Source organism: Gracilinanus agilis, unplaced genomic scaffold (assembly GCF_016433145.1).
Source record: "Gracilinanus agilis isolate LMUSP501 unplaced genomic scaffold, AgileGrace unplaced_scaffold88, whole genome shotgun sequence".
NCBI classification, from domain to species: Eukaryota; Metazoa; Chordata; class Mammalia; order Didelphimorphia; family Didelphidae; genus Gracilinanus; species Gracilinanus agilis.
The window spans coordinates 1-22,900 of record NW_025399629.1 but is presented as its reverse complement, the minus strand read 5'-3'; the positions used below and the strand labels follow the sequence as shown (position 1 = coordinate 22,900).

Genomic DNA, 22,900 nt, shown 5'->3' with positions numbered 1-22,900 from the left:
GAAAACACCAGTTAAAAATGACCAAAATCATCATCATCATCATCATCATCATCATTATCATCATCTAAAACAATCTATGCAATAGAACATTACTTATCTGTTAGTCTCATTCAGTTCTCATTCCCCTGAATATAGGAGAGTGAGGCAAAGAGTTGCCTCACCAAATAGAATTGGTACAGGAAGTTAATGAAGTAGGCCCCTCACTCCTACTATTTAAATTTAGATCATTTCCTACAATAGTAGATTGGGAGCCAGGATAGAGGGATGTAAGGATATGGGATACTGGCAGTAATAATTATCATTGACAGATTGACAGCAAAGGAAAAGATAAAAACTGAAAAGCAGATATAACTCAAAAAGACATAAATAGTTCTCCAGGAATATTTAGTATGGGGCAAAGAGCCTTGTACAATCCAAGGGCACCTGAGGACAACACTGTCTATTGTACTACAATGTAATAAGTAACACATGAAATAATGAGCCTGATGCATCAAGGAAAGGGTAAATCCTAAACATTGTACTCTGGTTAATAGGTTGATTATAGTATAGATAAATTTCTGTTGAAAAAAATCACAATAGTGGTGTTTCGGATGATAAGCTTTAGTTGTCTGGAAAATTTGTGTGGAGTATTTCATACTCTGTTTGCGCCACCAGATAAATGAAGCGCGCTCTCTCTCTCTCTCTTTCTCTTTGTGGATACAGGACATATTGGCAAAGAATATTAAGCTAATAACTACGTAACTACATAACATAATAACTACATAAAAGTTAGGGCATTTGTTAGCTATAAGATTATAAAGTAAGAGTACAGGAATGGCATTGTAGAGGGAGAGTGGTATCAGGGTAGACAGACTGAAATAGGGTGGTATAATTGGGAAGACTTTGGTTTGAATTCAGTCTCTGACTTTCACATTGGTTTTGTGACCTTGGGCAGGACTTTGAACCTTTTTTGAACCTCAGTTTCCTTATTTATAAAATGGAGATAATGTAATATTCTTTTTCATTTTCTCCAAATCTCTAAACCTCCTACACATAGTTATGACAATAGTTAAAGTCATTTTTTAAAATTTTTTAAGTATTTAAAGCACTTTTCAAATCTTAATGAAGTGTATAAAAGTAAATTATTATAAAACAGTATGATAAGGCATAATTTTTTTAAATGAGTAGAATGAAAATATTGAACAAATATACAAGAAGATGGGAACAGTTTTAAAACTATCCATATAAATGATTTTAAGATTGAGAACAAATTGAAGAGTCACAATAGTTTCCATGCCCACACAGGACAAATCCAGATTGTATCTAAGAGCTTATTAAGTGATAGAAGAGACTTGATTGGGCATATTTGTCAAGGGAAAAATATTATATGTATAATTTAGAAGAAAAAAGTTTTGAAATTAGAATTGTAATGGATCAATAAAAGAAATTTTGTGTCTTAGACAAGTAAACAAGCTTGCCTATTGTAGGAGATGTGAAAAAGGAAGTATATTGCAACACCTATTAAATGGTTTCAAAACAGAAGATGAATAATTTGGATTTATGTGTAGTTCAGAGAAAGCTCTGATTGGTCAGTATGGTCAGAAAAATAGGCAACGAAACCAACTTGGTACAGTATTAATTGAAGGATACTAGTGTTAGATGTGAGGCATTCAGAAATTTGGATTACAGTTGCCTAAATGAGAGATGACCAAAACTATATAGCAGCAATGGGGAACCTTTTAGAGACTTGAGTGCCCAAACTGCAATCTTCATGCTGTATGTGAGTCTCCTCCCGACTGGGGAGCAAGAAAGCTCTCCTATCGAGCTGCTGGGCAGAGGGTCAGGTGATGGGAGATATGTCTTCATGTCCATGTGGAGAGGGGTAGGGGAGCAACCACCTCTGGCACATGTGCCATAGGTTAACCAACATAACTATATAGTAAAGTTATGGCAATAGGTATAAAGTAGAACTTTTGAATACAGGAGATGTTTTGTAAGAAGAACCAATAAAGTAAGACATAGACTAGAAATATGGAGTAATTCCTTCCTTTTTTTTTTTTTAAATTATGAAACTATTTATTGACCTAAACTATTCACCACCCTCAAATGCACCTGTGGCCATCACTGCTCCCCTGGATCGCTGCAGCACCCACCAGGGGGCAGTAGTGCCCACTTTGGGAATCATTGGAGTAGAGAGGGATATATTCAATCTCTTTAGGGCTATTATTGTTCTTTGTAATTTTGCAACAATTACTTTCAATTGTTTTGTGGTCCTTCTTTCCATTTACATTGTGCCATTGTAATCTTCTTCACTCTATTTATTCTACATCAGCTAATGGAAGTGTTTTCATGCTTCTTTGAATTGATCATACTCATTACTTACAGCACAGTAATAATACATTTGATTCATATACCCCGATTAGTTTAGCAATTTTCCTAGTTAATGGACATTGATTTTATTTTCTCTGCCATTCTAGATTTCTTACACTTTCCTTTCCTCCGAACCTCATATACTTTAAGGGCCAGCAATACTGGTCTTGCATTTTCTCGAGTAATTCCTTCCTTAAAGAATATAGATATAGATAGATTGTTTCTAGCCCAGTTTTGTGTTTTTCTTACATCTACTTGTTCTTTAACATAAGGAACAACAACAATGAAAGACCTATATAAATTTTTGTTTCACCACCCTTACAGTGTATATTTATGTTTTAGGTAAAACGATCAAGGAGTAAGGGTGGTTTGGCTGGCCCTGATGGTACCAAGTCTGTTTTTGGTCAAATGTGTGCTAAAATGAGTTCATTTAGTCCAGACAGCCTCCTCCTACCTCATCGGGTGTGGAAAGTCAAATTTGTTGGTAAGAATTTTTCCCTCTATGATTTTTAAATTTAGCTTGCCTACTCTTATAATATATTGACCTCAAACAGAAAAGTGGCAAAAAAAAAATGACATGCTATTTGAATAGACAAAATATTTTGTAAATGGACTTGTGTGAGTACTATAAATTATATTCAGTTATTGACTAATGAATATTTAGCTTGTACAAAAAAAGTTTTTAGTGTAAAAAGTTAAATACTTAAAATTTTAATATAAAAGTTAAAATTTGGCAAACATGGTTGCTTTGTTAATTGCTGGGAGTGTAGGTTGAGGAGAATGCAAACAATTTGCTCTGAGTTCACCGTCTAGTAGAGAGTTATGAATCATATACAGTAGTGATGAGTACAAGCATAAGGGGGTTACAGAAACAAAGTGATATTTGAGGTCCCAGGAGAGAAAAATTCATAGAATCAGAGATACTCATTTTATTTATATATGTGTATGTGTATATATATATATATATATATGAATATGTATATATGTATATTTTTCTTGCAATCTATGAATTTCCATCAACATTTATTTTCTTTTCAAGGTGAGTCTGTGGATGATTGTGGAGGTGGTTATAGTGAGTCAATAGCAGAAATGTGTGAAGAACTTCAGAATGGACTTACTCCTCTCCTAATTGTAACTCCAAATGGCAGAGATGAATCGGGAGCCAATAGAGATTGCTTCTTATTGAACCCAGCAGCCAAATCTTCCTTGCATACAAATATGTTTCGTTTCCTGGGTAGGTTGTAATAAACTGATGCTTTATTAATTTAGGATAAGACTCCTGGACTTTGAATCAGGAGACTTAGGTTTGAGGTCTCATTCTCTACTTTTTCCTTTTGTAAGTGTAGGAAAATCTCCTACAATTAACCTCTGAGTCTCATTCTTTCCATCTTTTAAAATGGAAATAATAACTGTACTAAAGGTACTTTGTTAAGCCTTAAAGTAGCCTAATATTTTTATTTTCAATATAATTGGAGCATTTGCATCTAGAAAAGAAGTGTTATGATAAATATGTCAACTGTTTTTCATTGGTGAAAAAAGCATGAAAAGATGCTAATCATTTAGAAATAGCATCTAGAAACAAAAACATTTGATATTTGGAACAGCTAATGGCTGTCAAAAATTTTTAGTTGAAGCAAAGCACTTTGAATAAAAGTTAAGATACAAAGAATATGAACTTTGATAGCATTAATAAACACAGCCCTAAAATCCAACTAAGTACAGCTGGATTCCCTGTGGTATTTCATAAAGGAAAATATTTAGACATTCTCCTCAAAATATTTCTGTAATTGTTATTTTAAAAAACTATTAGGTGTGTTACTAGGCATTGCCATTCGAACTGGGAGTCCATTAAGCCTCAACCTTGCCGAACCTGTCTGGAAGCAACTTGCAGGAATGAACCTTACAATTGCTGATCTCAGTGAGGTAAATATTGTATTTACCCAAAATAATAGGTGAAAAAATGTCGAGTTGTGAAAGAAACATTTTCCTGTAAAGGAGGATAAGAAAATGGCATCTGGCATTATTTCTTGATTTTATTTTATTTTTTATGTAGCCTAGGTTGTAGCTAAAAAATTACTAGCATAATAGTCATTAACTGAAAATTATAGACTTTAGAATCTTACCATGTCAGAATAGGAAAGTATTTCTGAGATCATAAAATCTAGACTCCTCCTTTTTATAGTTGAGCCATGTGAAAAACCTGTTTTCTCTTAGTTGATATGAAGAAGCTTTTTGGGTGAAATTAATTTCATATTTTCTTCTTCTATTCCTAGGATGAAATACTTGTTTTAAAAAATTGTTTATAAAAATTTATTCATGTACAAAGATATCCCAAAATATTAACAGGTTATACGATAATATGCTAAATAAAGCAGTTAATTTTATGTGAATCAACATTTATTAGTTTAAGATAAATAATTTTGTTATATCATTGTGCAAATTATTATTTTCTTTTGAAAGGTTGATAAAGACTTTATTCCTGGATTAATGTACATCCGGGACAATGAAGCTACTTCTGAGGAGTTTGAAGCAATGAGCCTTCCCTTCACAGTGCCAAGTGCAAGTGGTCAGGATATTCAGTTGAGCTCTAAATATACTCATATTACACTGGATAACCGTGCTGAATATGTTAGATTGGCAATAAATTACAGGTCTGTGGGCATTATTCTTCCTTATTGTTTATATGTACTATAATAATTACCATTTCTTGAAATGTTTTGATTACATATAATGAAGTGTTCTTCATGGAAATCTAAAATTTCATAGATTCAGAGTTGGAAGAGACCTCAGAGACTTCTCTATAAGTTCCAGTCTTACCTATTCCATTTTACATATGAGGAAAATGAGGGTCTGGTCTAGCGAGATTAAGCAATTTGTCTGAAGCTGCAAGTAGTACATGATAGAGGCAAACTGGTCAGCTAATACTAAATGGTTTGGTGTTTGCCTATTTATAATTATATATCTTCAAAACTTTTTCTGGTTATAGGATCTGAGTTTCAAATATCTTAGAACAATAGCTAGACTTTAGTTAAATGAAACTCAACAACTATGCATACTAAAAAAAAAAACCTTTACCTCCCATCTTAGAATTAATACTATGTATTGGTTCCAAGGCTGAAAAATGGTAAGGGCTAGGCAATGGGAAGTGACATGCCCAGAGTCACACAGCTAGAAAGTGTCTGAGGGCAGATTGAAACCACCTAGCTACTCCCTATGCATACTTTTTAAAGAGTTGAGTTGTGACTGTAAAATTGCAAAGAGAGCTCAAAATTCATCTAGTGTCCATGGAATTTTGTGAAAAAAATAGACTATCTTTCTATTTCTTTGAATTCCCATCAGCATCCATCCCCATAAGGCCTTTGGGTATATAGCTAACAATAAATGTTTCTTAGAGTTGTGATATATTGCACTAATTTCATGTCTCCTAGATTATAAGCTCCTTCAGGACACCAACCCTGTTTCATACCACTTTTTATCATGTACAATGTCTTAGACATAAGAGGTGTTCAGTAAATATTTTTAGATTTTTTTTCTAATAGTCTTTCTGGCAGATTTTTTTTTCCTTTTCTATCTGTAATATTTCTTCTGTGATGTAACTAATCTCTAATTTGTTCATATGAAAACAGTCATGTTATTATTCTTTGGTAAGAGAAACTTTCTCTTCAATTCTTTGAGGGGACTTCGTTTCTGTTTTTTCTTGTGTCTTACTTAAGGCTCTATACCCAGAGGGGTCCAAATGAATGTTGGTAACTGTTTGGCTTTTAAATATTCATGTCTTTTTATATGCTCTCCATTATAATTTTTTTCTTCAGATTAATAATTATATACCATCTTCAATGAGCAAAATGTTGTCAAAAAGATTGTGATTTAAGGCCTTTTATTGGTTAAGATGTAATGTGGTAAGGAAATTAGATACCAGTATTGTAGCATTTGATGTGACTAGGGGAAAAGCCCCACTGAAGGCAGGAATTTTAAGTCCCAGCATCTTTCTTATTTAGGCTCCATGAATTTGATGAACAAGTTGCTGCAGTTCGGGAAGGGATGGCTCGAGTTGTCCCTGTTCCTCTTCTTTCACTCTTTACTGGATATGAATTGGAAACTATGGTACATTTGTTTGTTTGTTTTCTATTTTTATTGGATTATGTCTTATGGGAAATAAGTGGAACCTATCTTGATGAATTAAAACATTGTTCTATTTTTTTTAACCATTCACTTGGAAGTCTAAAGTATGTGCATGCAACTAAAAACAGAATTAAATGGTAAAGGTCAGTGATGGGCAAACTGCAGCCTCCTGAAATGTTCTATCCAGCCATGGGACATTATTCCTAATCTGACAAATACAGTGAGTAGGATACAATACAATGAAATTTGGAAAGATTTGTCTTAGAAACAGACTGACATCTGAACATTTCCTTTCCTTTGGCCCCTCTTTAAAAAGTTTGCCCATCACTGGTCTAGGTAGTTCTAACAAGAAGAAAAATGAATGGAAGGGTTATATGGACTTTCATTCTAGCATGTCTCTGTTCTTTAAATTAATACTTAAATCTCTTTAGTCATGCAGTTATATGTCCTACCAATAGTATCAAGTAATGTTTAATAGTCATAAATGTATGACTTTCAAGGAAGAAGAGAATTGTTTTTTTGCGAGGAAAATATCAGAGCTTGAAAATTTTCAATTAGTTCTAATGAGACATTGTTTTCCCAGGTATGTGGAAGTCCTGATATTCCACTTCATCTTCTGAAATCTGTCGCAACATATAAAGGAATTGAACCTACTGCTTCTTTGATCCAGTGGTTCTGGGAAGTCATGGAGTCCTTCTCTAATACAGAGCGCTCTCTCTTTCTCCGTTTTGTGTGGGGCAGAACACGACTTCCTAGAACAATTGCTGATTTCAGAGGCAGAGACTTTGTTATTCAGGTAAGGTTGATAGTGTTGGTGGTTGGAAGTAGGAAGGCTATGATAATGGGAAAGTGTTCTTGCACTATCTTAAAAAATTCATTTAATAAATAATGATACACAACAGGAATAACTTTGATGAATTCATTTAAGTTCTCAGGAGAATGGAAAGGTATCTTATTCTGACTGTGCACATCCTCAAGTAGTTTTAATATATTGTTACTGGTGCACTGAAGACTAGGAGGTGAATCTCATAGAGTTGGACGAGGTCCTTTTAGTCTTTATATTTCTTTAGGTTTTTTAGACCTCCTCTTCCTTACTGAAGTTTAATAATTAATAAAGCTTAAATAATCTTGACTTTTATTCTTGCCATTCAAATCTAGGAAGCAACTTAGAGAAATATGCACAGAATGGAAATTGGATACTCCTTAAAAAGGAAACTAAATTATTTCATCTGAAAAATATCATATATTTCCAGTGACTTTGTTTATGTTTTCTGTAGGCTGTTTCATTTTTTTTAATGCATTCTTTTCCACTCAAAATCATTGATCATTTGACCTGGAAAATCAGAAGGCTACTAAGAAAATCTTAGTTTTGTGTCTGAATAATTATTAACTGTAATAAGTTCTGTCGTAGTCTGTCTATAAAATGAACTTTACCTGTACACAGGGAGGTTATATTAAAATCAAGTAATAAAGCATTTTTAAGTGTTTACTTTGTGCTAACTGCTGTGTTGCTGAGATAAATTTTATAGGTTTTCTCAAAAGCCTTAACGCTAAGACTTTTTGGAATACTCTATATGTAAAATTAAGATATGGTGACCTAGTCCTCAAACCTCATCACCATTTGTCTAATGAGGTTCCCTTAGAAGGAAAATATAGATCTGCTAAAATATAATATTTGAGAGTAACCTACAAGAATATCTCATGCCACCTTTTCCTGGAAAATTCTAGAAGATCTGTACAGATTTGTATCCCCTTGACTCCTCATTCCATAGCTATATTTTGACCACTTCCTTTCAAAAGTAGCAATTTTGAAATGAGTACTGTTAAAGAAGAAAGTGCTCTGAAATAACTTAGAGTTACCTTCAAAAGGGGTATCTAGTTTCTATTCTGCACATACTTTTCTAGGTTGTTTCCTCGATTTCTGAGTGGCAAGAATAACAGTCGAGCTTATTGATCCATATAGAAAGGACTTGTTGCAAATATCCAGCACTTGAGTTGAGATATGTTATTGTGTATTTGGTACACTCCATACATCAGGAGGTCTCTGCTGTGTAAGCAAGAAGCTAAGTGATGGAAGCATTTGACTTTCATTGTCATGCTATGTTTTCGATATGAATAGAGGAGTAGGAGTAATAATTTATTGTTTGATGCCTTTTGTTTATGAAGGTTTTTTTTTTAAGTTGGCAACAAATACAGTTAAATGTTCATGCTTTTTTAGATTATCTCAATGTGTTTTCCATTTTAAAAAATTCTTAATCATGTCTCTGTAAGTTCAGTTCTCATTACTATTGTAATTTCTAGTATTTAATGAAAATAGAATACTGTAAAGTACCAAGATTGTGATACAGCTAATAACAATGCGAATTATATCCAAGTGGATTATATGGTCACGAATAGAAAAAATTAACCAAATAGAAGAAGGAATAAAAGGAGACTGCTGTACATCTTACATTTTATATTTATATGAAATCAGATAATGAGTTTATGTAATTCTGGGCTTGATTGTGATATGAATTTTTAAAATGTTTGCTGAATTTATTATTTACTCTTTGCTATATGGTCTAACTTTACTAACCATTATTAATTAGTTTTTTTTTCCACTGATAGGTTTTGGATAAGTACAACCCACCTGACCACTTCCTTCCAGAATCATATACATGCTTCTTTTTGTTGAAGTTACCCAGGTATTCCTGTAAACAAGTACTAGAGGAAAAACTGAAATATGCTATTCATTTTTGCAAGTCTATAGACACTGATGATTATGCACGGATAGCTCTCACAGGAGAACCAGCTGCTGATGACAGCAGTGATGATTCAGATAATGAAGATGCAGATTCATTTGCGTCGGACTCTACCCAAGATTATTTAACAGGACACTGAAATGAAAAATATATTGTCATAAGACATCAGGTCATGTCAAACACTGAAGAAGAAAGCCATTATTGGCATTCTGCTGCAGGACTGTTTGGAGTGCTTGAGTACCAGTCGTGTATAACAAAGGAATAGTAGTCTTCTAAACATGGGACAGGGAGAGTGGGTTGTTTGTTCACAATAGGAATAATGGTTTATAACCGATAAATCAGCTTTGAGCAAATGGCACTGTATATGGACACTTAACATTCAGTTGGAAAGGTGAGATTCACCTCTCCCCCCTCATTATGCTGCATTATATTTAGAACTTTTGTGTTTACTAAAGTGTTGTAAATGTTTATATAAATATGGTAGTGCAGCATCCCCCAAATAAGGAAGTGAAACATTTTTGATTGTGGGTGCAATAGATTTTTTTTCTTATTAAGTGTTGTACTGTGCATCTTCTTGATTGTATATTGGAAATATTGTGCAACTATTGAATAGTATTATAAATATTTTGATTAACTTTACTAGAAGTTTGTTTATTAAAACTTTTTGAACATTAAATTATCAGTATTCCTTGAAATACATCCAGAGGTTATTAAATAATAAAAAAGACCATTTGGTTCTCACTCCTCTCCCCATGTGTATATTTTAGCTTATGTATTATGTATCTTAAATTGATACCTTTCTGTGAACAGCATCCTAACTTTTATCATGGAAAGTGTACTGTATATAATTAATTTGTGCCATGTATATGCAAAAATTATTATTCCCTTCAAATAAACCATCTGTCACAAGAATTTAAGCTGAACTTCTTATCTGCTTAGAATAGCATCAGTGTTTACTTTTTAAAAAATTAGTCTTTGACAAAGCAATGATTGATTAATCTTCCCTGGTGAGGGAAAATGATATTAAATATTTTAACTTCCAAGAATAAAAAAGGGTTTAAAGCCTATTCCTATTACAATTTCTAGTGAAAAGTAATTTCATGAGGGAAAGGAGATAATATATCAACATGAAAGACAAAGAAAAGGAATGCATTCTTCTCTTGATTTACTTGAAATAGGGACTTTAGAGATTATATAATCCATTCATATTACAGATGAGAGAACCAAGGTCAGAGATGTTAAATAACTTGTCTGTAGTGACACAAATTGTGAGTAGCAGACCCACACCTTTTAACTCCTGATCAAGCCAGGGGATAGGTTGATTTATCTCCTCCTTGGCCTGAATTTTAGAGCTATGATGCTTTCTTTCTTGAATTCTGCTTTCCTCAAACTCTAACTTTTTTTGTACATAGTAATTTACTAAAACCTATTCAAGTAGGTTTTCTCTTTGAAGAACGTAAAACTTGCCTATTACAGCAGGTGACCACATCCTTGTGATTTCTTTTTAGGCTGCTGTCTAGGTCAGTAACTTGTCTCCTTTAAAGTTGAACTTTTTACCCTGGTTCTATTTGTAAATTCTGGTTGGTATCACAGTCATTTTGCCCAAAGTCATAGTATGTGACAGAAATCTTTACTAGGATGAAAAAATAGGGCAGATATTACTTTTGGCAATTAAGGTTCTTTAACTGATGGCACTGATGAGAATTACTTTATCTCATCTTTATAAATGTTTTTGAGGGCATATTTACTTCAAGTAAAATCTCTGTACTCTAGAAGTTAGGGAATGGTGTGTTCCTTTTCCAGTTTGTGTATCAAGCTATCAGTGAATGTGTGGTGATGCTAGGCTCTCAGTTGTAGAACATATGTGTCTGTGCAGGCACAACTTTATTGAAACTTCGTTTAATCCTTACTACTTGGGTTAATTATGGGATTTCCCCAATGTGCAACCCACTCATTGGAATATTAACTTAGACATATGCAAAAATTATACTTCTCAAGAGAAAGCAGCAAACTGCTTCAGAATCTTTAGGTGATATAGAGGATAGAACTTAGAGTAGACTTAGGAATAGGAAGTCCCAAGTTTGAATTCAAGTGTCTGCCTCAGACACTTATTAGCCTTGTGACCCACACCAAATCTTTTAATTTCTCTCAGCTCCTGTTTTCTTGTCTGTAAAATGGGTATAATAATAGCATTTGTCTCACAGGTTAGTTATGAGTATCAAAGGAAATAAGACTGCAAAAGCATTTTGGAAACCTTAAAGCCCTATGTAAACATTTGCTATACTTTGCCATTGTCATCACCATCAATGATTATCTGATCTATAGATTCCCAGTTAACTTTGCCTACTAGTACAAACCTCAGGGTTGTTTGCCACCTTCTCCATTCTTTCATATCGAATCAACTATAAATTTATCTTGCTTCAGCCTTCACATTCTTTCTTTTATCAGTCATTCATCTCAGCTGTCTTTTGTTCCAGCTCTCAATCACTTCATTTCTAGATTATTACAAGAATCTAACTGATCTCTGTGCTTCTGGTTCTTTCACCTTTTTAATCTTTTCTACATATGCTTTCCATATAAAACTTCCATAAGCATTCCTCTGTCCAGAAACTTCAATGATTCTTCTTCACCAATATGAAGAAAGAGGGAGGGAATGGAAGAGAGAATGCCTTTATATAGTATCATCTCTGTATGGGGCACTATGTTAAATGTTTACAAATATTATCTCATTTGATCCTTACAAGAGCCCTACAAGGTAGGTGCTATTATTATCTTCATTTTACAGTTAAGGAAACTGAGGCAGAGTTTCTGTTTTTCCCAAAGTCACATAGCTTGTAAGTGTCTGAGGCACAATATGAACTCGGGCTTATTGACTCCATACCCAAAACTATCCATTGTGCCACCTGCTTCCTCCAGGAAAAAGTCAGAATCCTAAAACTGGAGCAGCTGATTAGATGCTCTGATTCAACCCCCACATTCAGAAGTTGAGAAAACTTAGCCAACAGAAAGTCGGTGAAGTGAAAAGAGCATTGAATTTAGATTTGAGACGGCTGGATTTTCATTTCAAGTAAGAAACTGGCTGCGTGACTTTGTTTCCTGTTAAGTGAAAGAGGGATAATGATACTTGAATTACCTTAGGGTCTTTGTGAGGAAGGCATTTCATTAACTTTGAAACACTATGTAAATATGGGTTATTTAGTACTCAGTCCAAAAAACTTTAATTTATCTGGTTACTTCTTCAAACTATGGTACCCTTTCTTTCCTCTCCACTGTTAAACTTCTACATTATTGCTTGCTGCCTTTACTTCCCTAACATGAACTTGCAACTTAATCCTTTAAACATTTGCCTTTCTCTCCACATGCTACTGAAACTGCTTTCTTTATGTGACCCATGACCTCCTACTTTGTCAAATTCAATCGACTTTTCTCAGTCTTCGCCCTCTTTGACCTTTGTATAGCACAACACTGTTCATCTTCCCTTTCTCTTCAAGAATAGTTGTTTTCCTAACTATCTTACCTATTCTTTTGGTCTCTCACTGGTTCTGCATTTTTATGTAACCCCCTAAATATGGAAATCACTAAAGACTTAGTCTTGGCTTCTTTTGACTAAGATTTATTATCTCCTTACAAAATATCTCAGTTCTATATCCCAGTTCATAACCTGAGTTCCATTCTTGCATGTCAGCTTTTTAACCGTCTTCTGGCTTGAAGGAAATCTCTACCTGGATAATGTATCAATATCTCAAACTCAGCATGTCTCCTGATCTGCTCATCTATTCTCCTGAGAGTCTATTTCTGTTGAAGGTGTCACCTTTTCCCCAAGTATCCATTTTTGAAACCTTTGAATCATCCTTTCCTTATATTTCCATTCCTCTTCCAGGTCCCTGAGGCCTGTCTTGTCATAGATTATATTTCCTTTTCACTGTCACTGTGTCTTCCACAGTTCACACCCTCATCACATAAATATATACAGTTGTAATAGTCTCCTCCCTGACCTGTCTGCCTCCTTCTTTCTCCTCTCTTAATTCATCATTCATACCACTTCTAAAGTAATTAATATACTACTTCCTATTGTTTTTCGTGAACTCATTTCTTCTACTAAATTATAAGCCTGTTGGGGTCAAGGATCATGGCCCATGCATATTTATTTTCTTCTCATTACCAAGCATTGTGCATGTAGGAAGTGGTCAATAAATGTTTAAGTATTTCAGTTGTACAGCAGTTCAGTTTATAGTCTCTTAGTATGTATTTCAGTCCCAAACATAGTCATTTGAAAGTATTTTTAATACAAAGCAAAATGGCTTTAGGAAACTCTAAGGATCATTTCCATAAACCTAAACTCTTTATACCTACTCAGAAATACTTCCTCTTAAAAGGTTTATCATCTTTGTCATATTGAAGGAGGTAGAGTAAATTTTCAGAAATAAGTTGCTAAATTGGTGTTCTTGGTCTTTGTTCAGGGTTGGGTTGGCAGTGTTGGCCTGGTAGAAAAAGGTAAGATCATTTTGCACAAAAAAAATATACTTTTCTGAGGGACTTCTCTGCATTTACAAATTAGATATTCTTGTTTTAAAATGTAAATAACCTCTGAAAAGGTTAAACCTAATGATGTTCATACTTCAGTACCAGGTGAAGTCAACCTGTATTTATTAAATTCTTATTGTTTGCCAAGCATATTGATAAAAACTGGTTATTACAAAGGAAAGGAAAAACTAGTGTCTGCTCTTAGAGTTCACACAGTTTAATGGAAGAGACAAGTTGTAAATTATTAAATACCAATAGAGGTAATTTCAGAAAAGTGACACAGCCAATGAAAATTCGTGGAGTTGAGGTGGGGGATAATGAGTAACAGTTAGGAAGAGTGACCTTGCCTTTTTGAAATGCATATGGAAGGACATGAAGTGTAAAAAACTGGGAAGAAGTTGGAGGTGGCCAGGTTATAAAAGTCTCTTAAACCCAGAATATTTTAGATTTGATCTTTAAGGTAAGAAGGAGCCACCACTAGAGTTGAATTGAATATGGGAATAACATGGTCAGACCTAGGCTTTAGGAAAACCACTTTTGTATAGTTAGAATTGCTTTTTATTTTCTTTTTTTGTTTTGTTTTGTTTTAAACCCTTAACTTCGGTGCATTGTCTCATAGGTGGAAGAGTGGTAAGGGTGGGCAATGGGGGTCAAGCGACTTGCCCAGGGTCACACAGCTGGGAAGTGGCTGAGGCCGGATTTGAACCCAGGACCTCCTGTCTCTAGGCCTGACTCTCAATCCACTGAGCTACCCAGCTGCCCCCTTATTTTCTTTTTTTAAACCCTTACTGTCTGAAGAAAAATAAGATCTAGGCAATTGGGATTAAGTGATTTGACCAAGATCACACAGGTAGGAATTTTTTCTTTTGAATTTGAATCACTTTATTCACTGTACTACCTAGCTGCCTCCAAAATTATGTTTTTTTTTTTTTGTTTTTTGTTTTTGCCAGTAAGAAAAAGGCAACTAGAGAATGAATCTTTTGAAGGAAAGACTTAATTTTGGGATGCACTGGATAGTCTTGGGTATTACTCTTTCCAAAAGTCCTAGAGTACCTGGATGTGAGGTTGGGATGGTGGTAAAAAAAAAAGTAGCTTGGTAGTGGGAAGAGGAAGAAGATAGTTATCCGCTTAGCTTAGTGGTGGCAAACTTCCCCCTTTACCCCTGATAATTATTTTCCCCACTGCCTTTGGCCCATTCCTGCAGGCCATTTGTGTCTGCCATTTAGCATTAATATACCTTTATGTATTGACTTAATGGTTTTAGAATTTCTAGGTTTTCTTAAAACTATCAGGGATGGTAGAAAAAGTCTTAATGAATTGTTTGTGTTTGGATTGAATTAGATTTACACACACAAAAAAAAACCCAGTGCTTTTAATTTTGTGGTAGTAGAGAAGTAGAAGAGAAAAGAAGTATATAATGTTTTCAATAATGGCAGTTTTGAGTTACTCTGAATTTAGTTAATGGAGCGTGTAGAGTATAAGCTCTTGAGATCAAAGGATTGTTTCTTAGAAGTGCTGTAGTGCTTTTTATGCGACTGTTTAATCTTATTTCACACATATTTTACTGTTAACATGACATCCACATAATATAAGCCATAAAGTTAGAGATTACCTGCTTTTGCCTTCAAAGTTAATAAAGAAAAGCATCTAAGAAATAAATTTAAAATGAGAAATTCCTCTGTCAAGTCTAAAATTTTTATTTACAATTCTATGAAATTTCATGTTGGATTATTGTTTTGATTCCCATTTCAACTTAAGTCACAGGCTTAGATAACTCACATATTACCATGTTTCTTTGTCTAGCCTCATAGAAAGGACTCAGGATTCATTTCTTGTTTAATCAGGCCAATAATAACTTTTATTTGTAAGAATTCTGTAGATTCCCAGAATGTTATTTAAAACTCTTATATTTCAAGATTGGAGGAATAATCAGGAAATAAATATTAAGCACACGAATCCTATGAGATCTAGTATTTTAAGTAGAGTTTATTCAGGTTTCTTGTAGGGTATTGCTATTATTTACATGTTCCTTCCCCCGCCCCACTTAAAAAAGAGTTGTGTTTTTCTTTTCATTAGTCCTTAGTAAGCCTTCATCTCATTGTTCTAGCCTTTATGCTTCAAAGACCACTACAATGAATAATTTTTCATTTTTTAGTAAACATAGTAGGTTATATTTTTTGCTTGTTTTAATAGATATATAACTTTTTCTTTTGTCATTGAAATGTTGCCCAGCAGCATCTCTGCTGCTACCACAATGATCTCTTGAATTCTTCATGCTGGTACATTGGTATGATGCTTGGGAAAGGGAAGCGACTAATGGAAAGGCTGGAGCTGAAGAAGGCTACTAAGCAAGTCTAACAAGTATGTGTAAAGGCTCTGCTGATTAAAAGGCAGTATCACAAGACTGAATTTTTGGCTAGACCTCTTTTTCATTGCCTTAGGGTTGATTTTAGTGCATTCTTTCAATATTTTGTTCTTTAGGGGGTAATGCTCAATTCAAAATTCCTGTAATGCCTAAAGAGTCTAGCTTTAATCAGGTCAGGGTATTTACTTCCATCACAGTGCTCTTCTGGTCTCTTTTCAAGGTTTTTTATAGGTCTTAGGTGGGTGGGTGGCATTCATCAGAAACTCCATTGTTTCTCTAATTTTTACTTGGTGTAGTACTCATATCCCTTTCTCACAAAATATGCTTGGAGAAGACAGTGGCTAAATTAAACAAAGGATTTAGAGAGTACATGGTAATAATAGTGGCTAGTATTTATATGGCTAGATGTCAGAAAAAGCAACTTAATATGATTTTCATTAAATTTCAAAAACTTTGAGAGGTAGGTGGTATCTCTATTTTACAGGTGAGAATACCAAGAATGATGGATAAGTGACTAGCCCAGAGTCACCTGGCTAGTGCCTGATGTTGAAACTGAATTCAGGTCTTCTTGATTCCAGGTGAATTTACTGGATCACTTAATTGCTTCCAGTGGGAAGTTCTGGTTTTGTTGTCAGAGGACCTGAGTTTTAAATCCTGGTTCTGACACTTTTATTCATTTAACTTCTCTGGGGTCTCCTTACATCTGTAAAAGGGGTTAGATTACAGCAGTGGTGTCAAACTCAAATAGCAAAAGATCCCTGTGGCCTTGTATTGATTTAGAAAACCACAGTTGTAGGGTACTTTTATTTATTTTGTTAAACATTTCCAATTACATTTAAACCTGGTTCAGCTGCAGTACCAGTCCTTGGGCAGAGAGTTTGATGTACATCTCTGTAGTGGATAATTTTTTAAGATTCTCACTAAGTCTGTCTAATCTCTGGTTGTATAATTCTCAGTGGAAGACTTTGGACAAGACATTATAAATATCCTATGCCTCATGCCCATTTGTAAATTAAATAACCTGACAAGTGTTTAATAAATTGCAAGATGGCTAAACCCATTCTAATGGTAAAAGAGCTTTACCTTCATATCTGTGAAATGGAGTTCTTGGTGCAATGGTACAATAATAAGAAACTTTTCTCATTTAATCCAGTATTTCCCACCAAACCCAAACAAACTAAAAACCTGTATTCCCTTGTCAGGCTGACAAGTAGGAATCAGAGTTTTGGTCCCATTAAATGCTGCTAATTGCAAACCTGAATTTGAGAAGTCTGCATACATCCTCATAAGGGTTCAGGATATATAGTCCTCATTAGTAAACAAGTCAGTGCTGCCCTTTGCTAGAATATCACGTAATTTCTGTTCCTTTCCTTGTTTTTTTTTTTTCAAACTTTTTAGTTTAATTTTTATTTATTCTCCACCTCGGCTGAATCATCAGAAGAATTCCGACATGGCAGAGATCCCAGGTTCCCCTCTTCTTTATCCCTTCTGGTTCAGCACACAACCCTCACACAAGGAAAAGTCTGTCAGGAATGCAGAAACCTGTTTCATTTGGGGCTAAGCTAAATGATCCTTGCACAATGGAGTATAGCAGGAGGAGAGTTTAGACAGAGGATCCCTTCTTACTCAATAGGACATGTTTGCTCTAAATTCACCTGCATTTATGTACAAGAACATGGGTGAGGCTATCCCTGGAGGTATGTATTTTCACCTCTTTATCTTGACAGGGGGATGACCGGCTGAGCAAATTGCCCAGATCTGTTAGCTGAGATAATTGACCCAATGAAGGAGAACACATGAAGCGTCTGGGGAAAATTGCAGAGGAATGGAGCTTCGGGAAAATAGGGAGGGATGGGGGTTGGAGAAGGGCTCCTCAAGGGGGAGCATTGAAATCCACGGTCCCACTTCTAAATAAGAATCTAAGACTCTTGCTTGATCATTTCTTTTTTCTTGATGTTAACCATTGGGATGGCAGAAGCAAAGAACTGTATGTGTGAGCAGGGGGGATAGGCTTCAAACTGGGAGCAGTAGAAGAGGTACCCCATGGTCAGAGCTGTGTGTGTGGGGAGTGTGATCCTGTTCCTGCTCCTTACCAGGGACGATGTCGACTAAATTACAATTCAGCTTATTTTACTTACATTTATTTATTTTACTTAATTACAACTCATCTCCACTTTTGGAGCCCCAGGACTCCAACAATATGGCAGAAAATCAATATTCATTTAATTCCTTCTATATACTAGGCTCTGTGCTAAGTGCTAGACTTGGCAAAAATGTCCTGGACTTGGGGAAATAAGACCAGTATTTGAGTTTCAGCTCAGTTATTTGCCCAGATCCTATGATGCTAGCTGGAAGTTATAGGCTATTAGATCAATGCTTTTGGTTTACTGAGGAAACCTAAACTCCAAGAGAGTGTGCCCAGGTCAGCAGTAGCTACACTGATAACTCTAAGAGAAGAATCTGGCCTCTTGTTTTCTAGTCAGGCGCTCTTCCCACCATCATTATTTGGTCTTTTCCAAGTCCTGAGTAGATTTTTTTTTCCATTAACAAAATGGTGCAGGGCAACTAAGGTCATCAGTATGTGAGGAAAAGAAATCAAATTCAGGTCAGGTTGATGTAAGGTAATATTGTTTAGCGGTTGGTAGGATAAAGAACCCAGTGGGATAAATAGCTGTGGTTGGACTCTAGGCCTGTTTTCAAAGAATTGGAAGAGGGGCAGCTAGGTGGCATAGTGGATAGAGAGCCAGGAGAAGTTGGGTCCAAATGTGACACCTGACCCCTCCTAGCTGGGTGAGCCCAGACGAGTCCCTTACTCCTGTTTGCCTAGCCCTTGGCCCTTCTGCCCTAAAATTGTTAATAGGACAGAAAATAAGGATATTTTTTTTAATGGGAAGACAACTGAGTATCTTATCCAGTGGATCACCCAAAATTATGTGATGCCATCAATTTTATAGCAATCATTCCAAAATTATATATGGGCAAAAACATTTCCAAATAGCCATAGTGGGAAGCTACCACTGCACAAGGCCAGTTTCTAAGGCACACAAGAAGGTCAGTACACATCCTGATATGTAGCCAAAAAGGATCGAACTCTTCTTGATGCCCCACCAGCCTTGGTACCAAATGATTTTTGACTGCATCATTCAAATTCCTCCCTGTATGGATAAATATTTGCCACTAATGAGAGTATTCAAAAAATATGACAGTCTCCAAAGATAGTTTTGAAAGGGGCTCCCAAGTATGTTTTGGGCAAGGGCAATGAATAGTATCAGTAAATCGAAAAGGTACTGCCTTTGAAGGGGGCAATATTCTGGTATCTTTTTTTTTTTAAGCTACTGAGTTGAAAAAATATATACTTTTTTTTTAAAGCAGAGATAGGAGCATTGGCCATGGAAAACATCATGTACTGTCAAAAATGGTTGTTTTATTGATTTCGCTGAATAATTGCTTCCCAGTCTTAATTTTTGTTTCACTGACCAGAGAAAGAGAGATGAATATGTATTTGGAAATGAAGTTGATAAGAAAATAAAAAGAGGGAAAATCTCCTTTATTCAGAAACCATCTTACATTTTTATAATGTCTTTTCACTTTTCAAAATGCTTTCATATCTTCCTTCATCACTTGTTCCTAATAACAACCCGATTGGATGACGAGGGCAAAAAGGAGCTGTGACCATTTCGAGGTTACACAAAGTTTCCCCATACCCTGCATTCTTGGTTTTCTCCTTTCCAGTTGAGATGTGTACTTCTAGCCATGGTACTGCATTGTTGTCCTATAGTAGGTGAAGGAAATCTGAGGGAGACTGGGGCCATGTACAGTACTGTGAGAGAGCTTTAGGATTCCATCCTTTAGCAGTGGTCACAGTACTGGTGCACCCGAAGAATCTTCCTCCAGATTTAGTGGAAGCTCTGGTTTTGGGTTGTCTGCCACCTGGATTTGCCTACATTTCTATAAAGCCAACATGGGTAATTTGGGACACCGAGAGATTTACAAACGTTCATCTGGGGGAGGCAAGGTACACAAATGTGGTCCTCTTTGAGAGTGCTCTAAAAGAACCTATTGATTCTCTGGAAATGTTTTAAAAAAGAGAGGCCCTGGAATAATTAGCTACATTAACTTAAAAAAACCAAACAAACAAACAAAAAAAAACTTTTGCTAGTCAGCCCTTTAATCTTTGGTCAGCCTGGAATACTCTTTCTTCATTTACCAGAAATGTTACAGTGAAGCTTCCTAAGAAGAATTATCTAGGTCTTTTAAAAGAGGCAACTTTTTTTTGGTGGGGTGGTTATACAGTGTTGTGGATAAAACTATTAAGTCTAGATTTTCCCCAAGAGGTGAAACTGAGGAAGTACCTATGAATAAGGGAGAGTTTGGGTCTGAGGTAGTCAGCAAGGCCATGACAGATGAAGCAAGTGACAAGAAAATACCCAAGGTCCATGAAAAGGATTCTATTAATATGTAGAAAAGAAAAAAAATGTGGGAAAAATGTGAATTCTAGTTTATAGTTACCCACTCTATTTTGAAAGGCAGTTGTGGGGCTTATTTTGACAGTATAGATCAGGAGTTTAAAAATTGGTATGAGGTGCTATATTTCACCTCTTTTTGTTTGAGATCTCTAATATGGAAAAATACTGTACATGATTACACATGTAAAATCTATATTGGATTGCTTCCAGAGAGGGGTGGGAGTGAGGGAGGGAGAGAATTTGAAATTCAAAAAATTTTTAAATGTTAAAAGATTGTTCTTAAATGTACTTGGGGATACATAAAGACAATTAGTATGAGGGCTGAAAAAAATCACATCATTGAGTTTCAAAGAAAGAAACAATTAATTGTAAAAATGCATTTTCTCTAGTCTGTCATTACTTGAAGACATTGGCTTGTGGGATACTAAACCCAGGTCCTTTTTCTTTACTTGTTTTAATCTTGTCAAATCTTGACAAAGACTTCTGAACACAGAAGGCTGACCTCTGTGAAGTTCTGAACTTCTTCAGATTATTTTCTTTTCTAATCCTCTGCTTCTTTGAACAATTAACTCTTCTCTTCCCTCTGAAACAATTAACTCTTGATTAGGATATAGTTATTTTAAGAGACTGGATATTAGTGATGACATTGACTTTGAGGGCTGGCCACAAAATTGGGATCACATGAGAACAAACCTAGGCATTCTTGTTTCAGTTACATATGTATACGTTGGTGGTTACTCCTCCTTAGAAATAGGAGGTGCTGGGTTCACGGAGAGATGAAGCTTTTTCTTCTGTGATGTTTCATTACTCAAAATCTTTTTTGATTCTTACATTCTTAAACTGGTAACTTAGTTGGGAAATTTTTAAATTTTAGGATCCACCTCCTTTTCTTTTTAGAACTACCAATTAGTTTTTTCTTAAATTGAATTCTACAGGAAAATTCATCAAAATTTCAGGTAAAATGAAAATATTTTAATTGCTCTGTATTAGTGCTGTGGGGTTGTATATGGGTGTAGGTGTGGGACATAGAGAGGTGTGGGTGCATGTGTATATTTATAGCCTAGTTTGATGAAAAGGCTGGATTTTTAATAAGCAGAAATTAAAAAATGCTAGTTTACAAAGGTTAATATTGTTTTTAATATACAGTGCTTAACACTCCAGAAAATGTTTTCTGATTTAAGTGTAATCTGTTCAGCTGAATAGCTGCTTTCAAAGCCTCTCCTTAATGACTGAGAAACTAACTTTTCTTAGAATAATGCTAAGAACCATCAGCTGCTGGTTTTAACAGAGAATGAGATTATATTTTACCAGACTGCATTGTGCTACTACCACTATGTGAAAAAGTGACTTAGACTTGTTTCCACAATTATATATGTGCTATAGAAATACATTAATGGGGATTGAAACTTGCTCTTGGTAATAACCAAATATTATAGATTACCAATTTGAACTAAAAGGTTTGGATGAATTATTTGGTTTTAATTGCTCACTATAGGAAGACCTTTTTATATCCCTCCTACTTTTCCATATTTTTCCACAGTGCTGAGTTTTAGGTGCTAAGATATACTTTTAGATAGTTTGGTTAGAATTGTAATATGTTTATTTGGAATTGAAAGTCCACACAAATTCCTTCCTTCCTTCCTTTGGAAAATAATCACCTAATTTCAATGTGATTTTACCATTCAATCTATTATTTTACTTAAGAAAATATGCCATTGACATCATCACTGAACTTAATAGGAATGAAATGATCTTGCATGAATTCTAGGATGACAATGTATCTTAAGTACAAATTGTAGTTGGATGTTGAAACCTATGAGATTGTATCACAAATTTATGCTACACTTGTTCCCTCCACTTCCTTTCTTCTCCCTCACTCCTTAATTCTTTGCAGTCTGTCTCCCAGCCATACCTCTCAACTGTGAAACTGTTCTCTATTGAATTACTAGTGATCTTTCAGCTATTTCATCTACTGGCTTTTACTCAGGCCTCATCCTTTTTAATGCCTCTGCATTTAACATTCTGAACATCCTTCTCTTCTTGAATTCTCTTTCCTCTCTGAATCTGCTTTCTTTTTTTGGGGCTTTCATGACATTGTTCTCTTGGTTCTCTTCCTACCTTTCTGACTGATCTTTCTCAAATCTCTTTTACTAAATCTTCAAGAGTCATTAAATGTAGGTATACCCAAGGCTGTCTTGGATTCTCTTATATCATTTCTCTATTATCTCACTTGGTGACCCCATCAGCTCTACTAGATTCAATTAATGTCTCTCTCATGCTCTCTTCTCTCTTCTCTTCTCTTCTCTTCTCTTCTCTTCTCTTCTCTTCTCTTC

At 35.1% G+C, this 22,900-nt stretch overlaps 1 protein-coding gene across 1 annotated transcript; it reads left to right on the top strand.

Annotated features, from left to right (window-relative positions):
- Positions 1-2,691: 2,691 nt before the first annotated feature.
- On the top strand, positions 2,692-10,115 carry LOC123256689 (E3 ubiquitin-protein ligase HERC2-like; the record flags this gene model as incomplete). Its single annotated transcript, XM_044685267.1, has 7 exons — positions 2,692-2,833; positions 3,389-3,583; positions 4,160-4,272; positions 4,810-5,000; positions 6,348-6,453; positions 7,055-7,267; positions 9,079-10,115. Coding segments are annotated over 7 exons (1,233 nt in total), but the record flags the coding sequence as incomplete, so codon positions are not given.
- Positions 10,116-22,900: the final 12,785 nt, after the last annotated feature.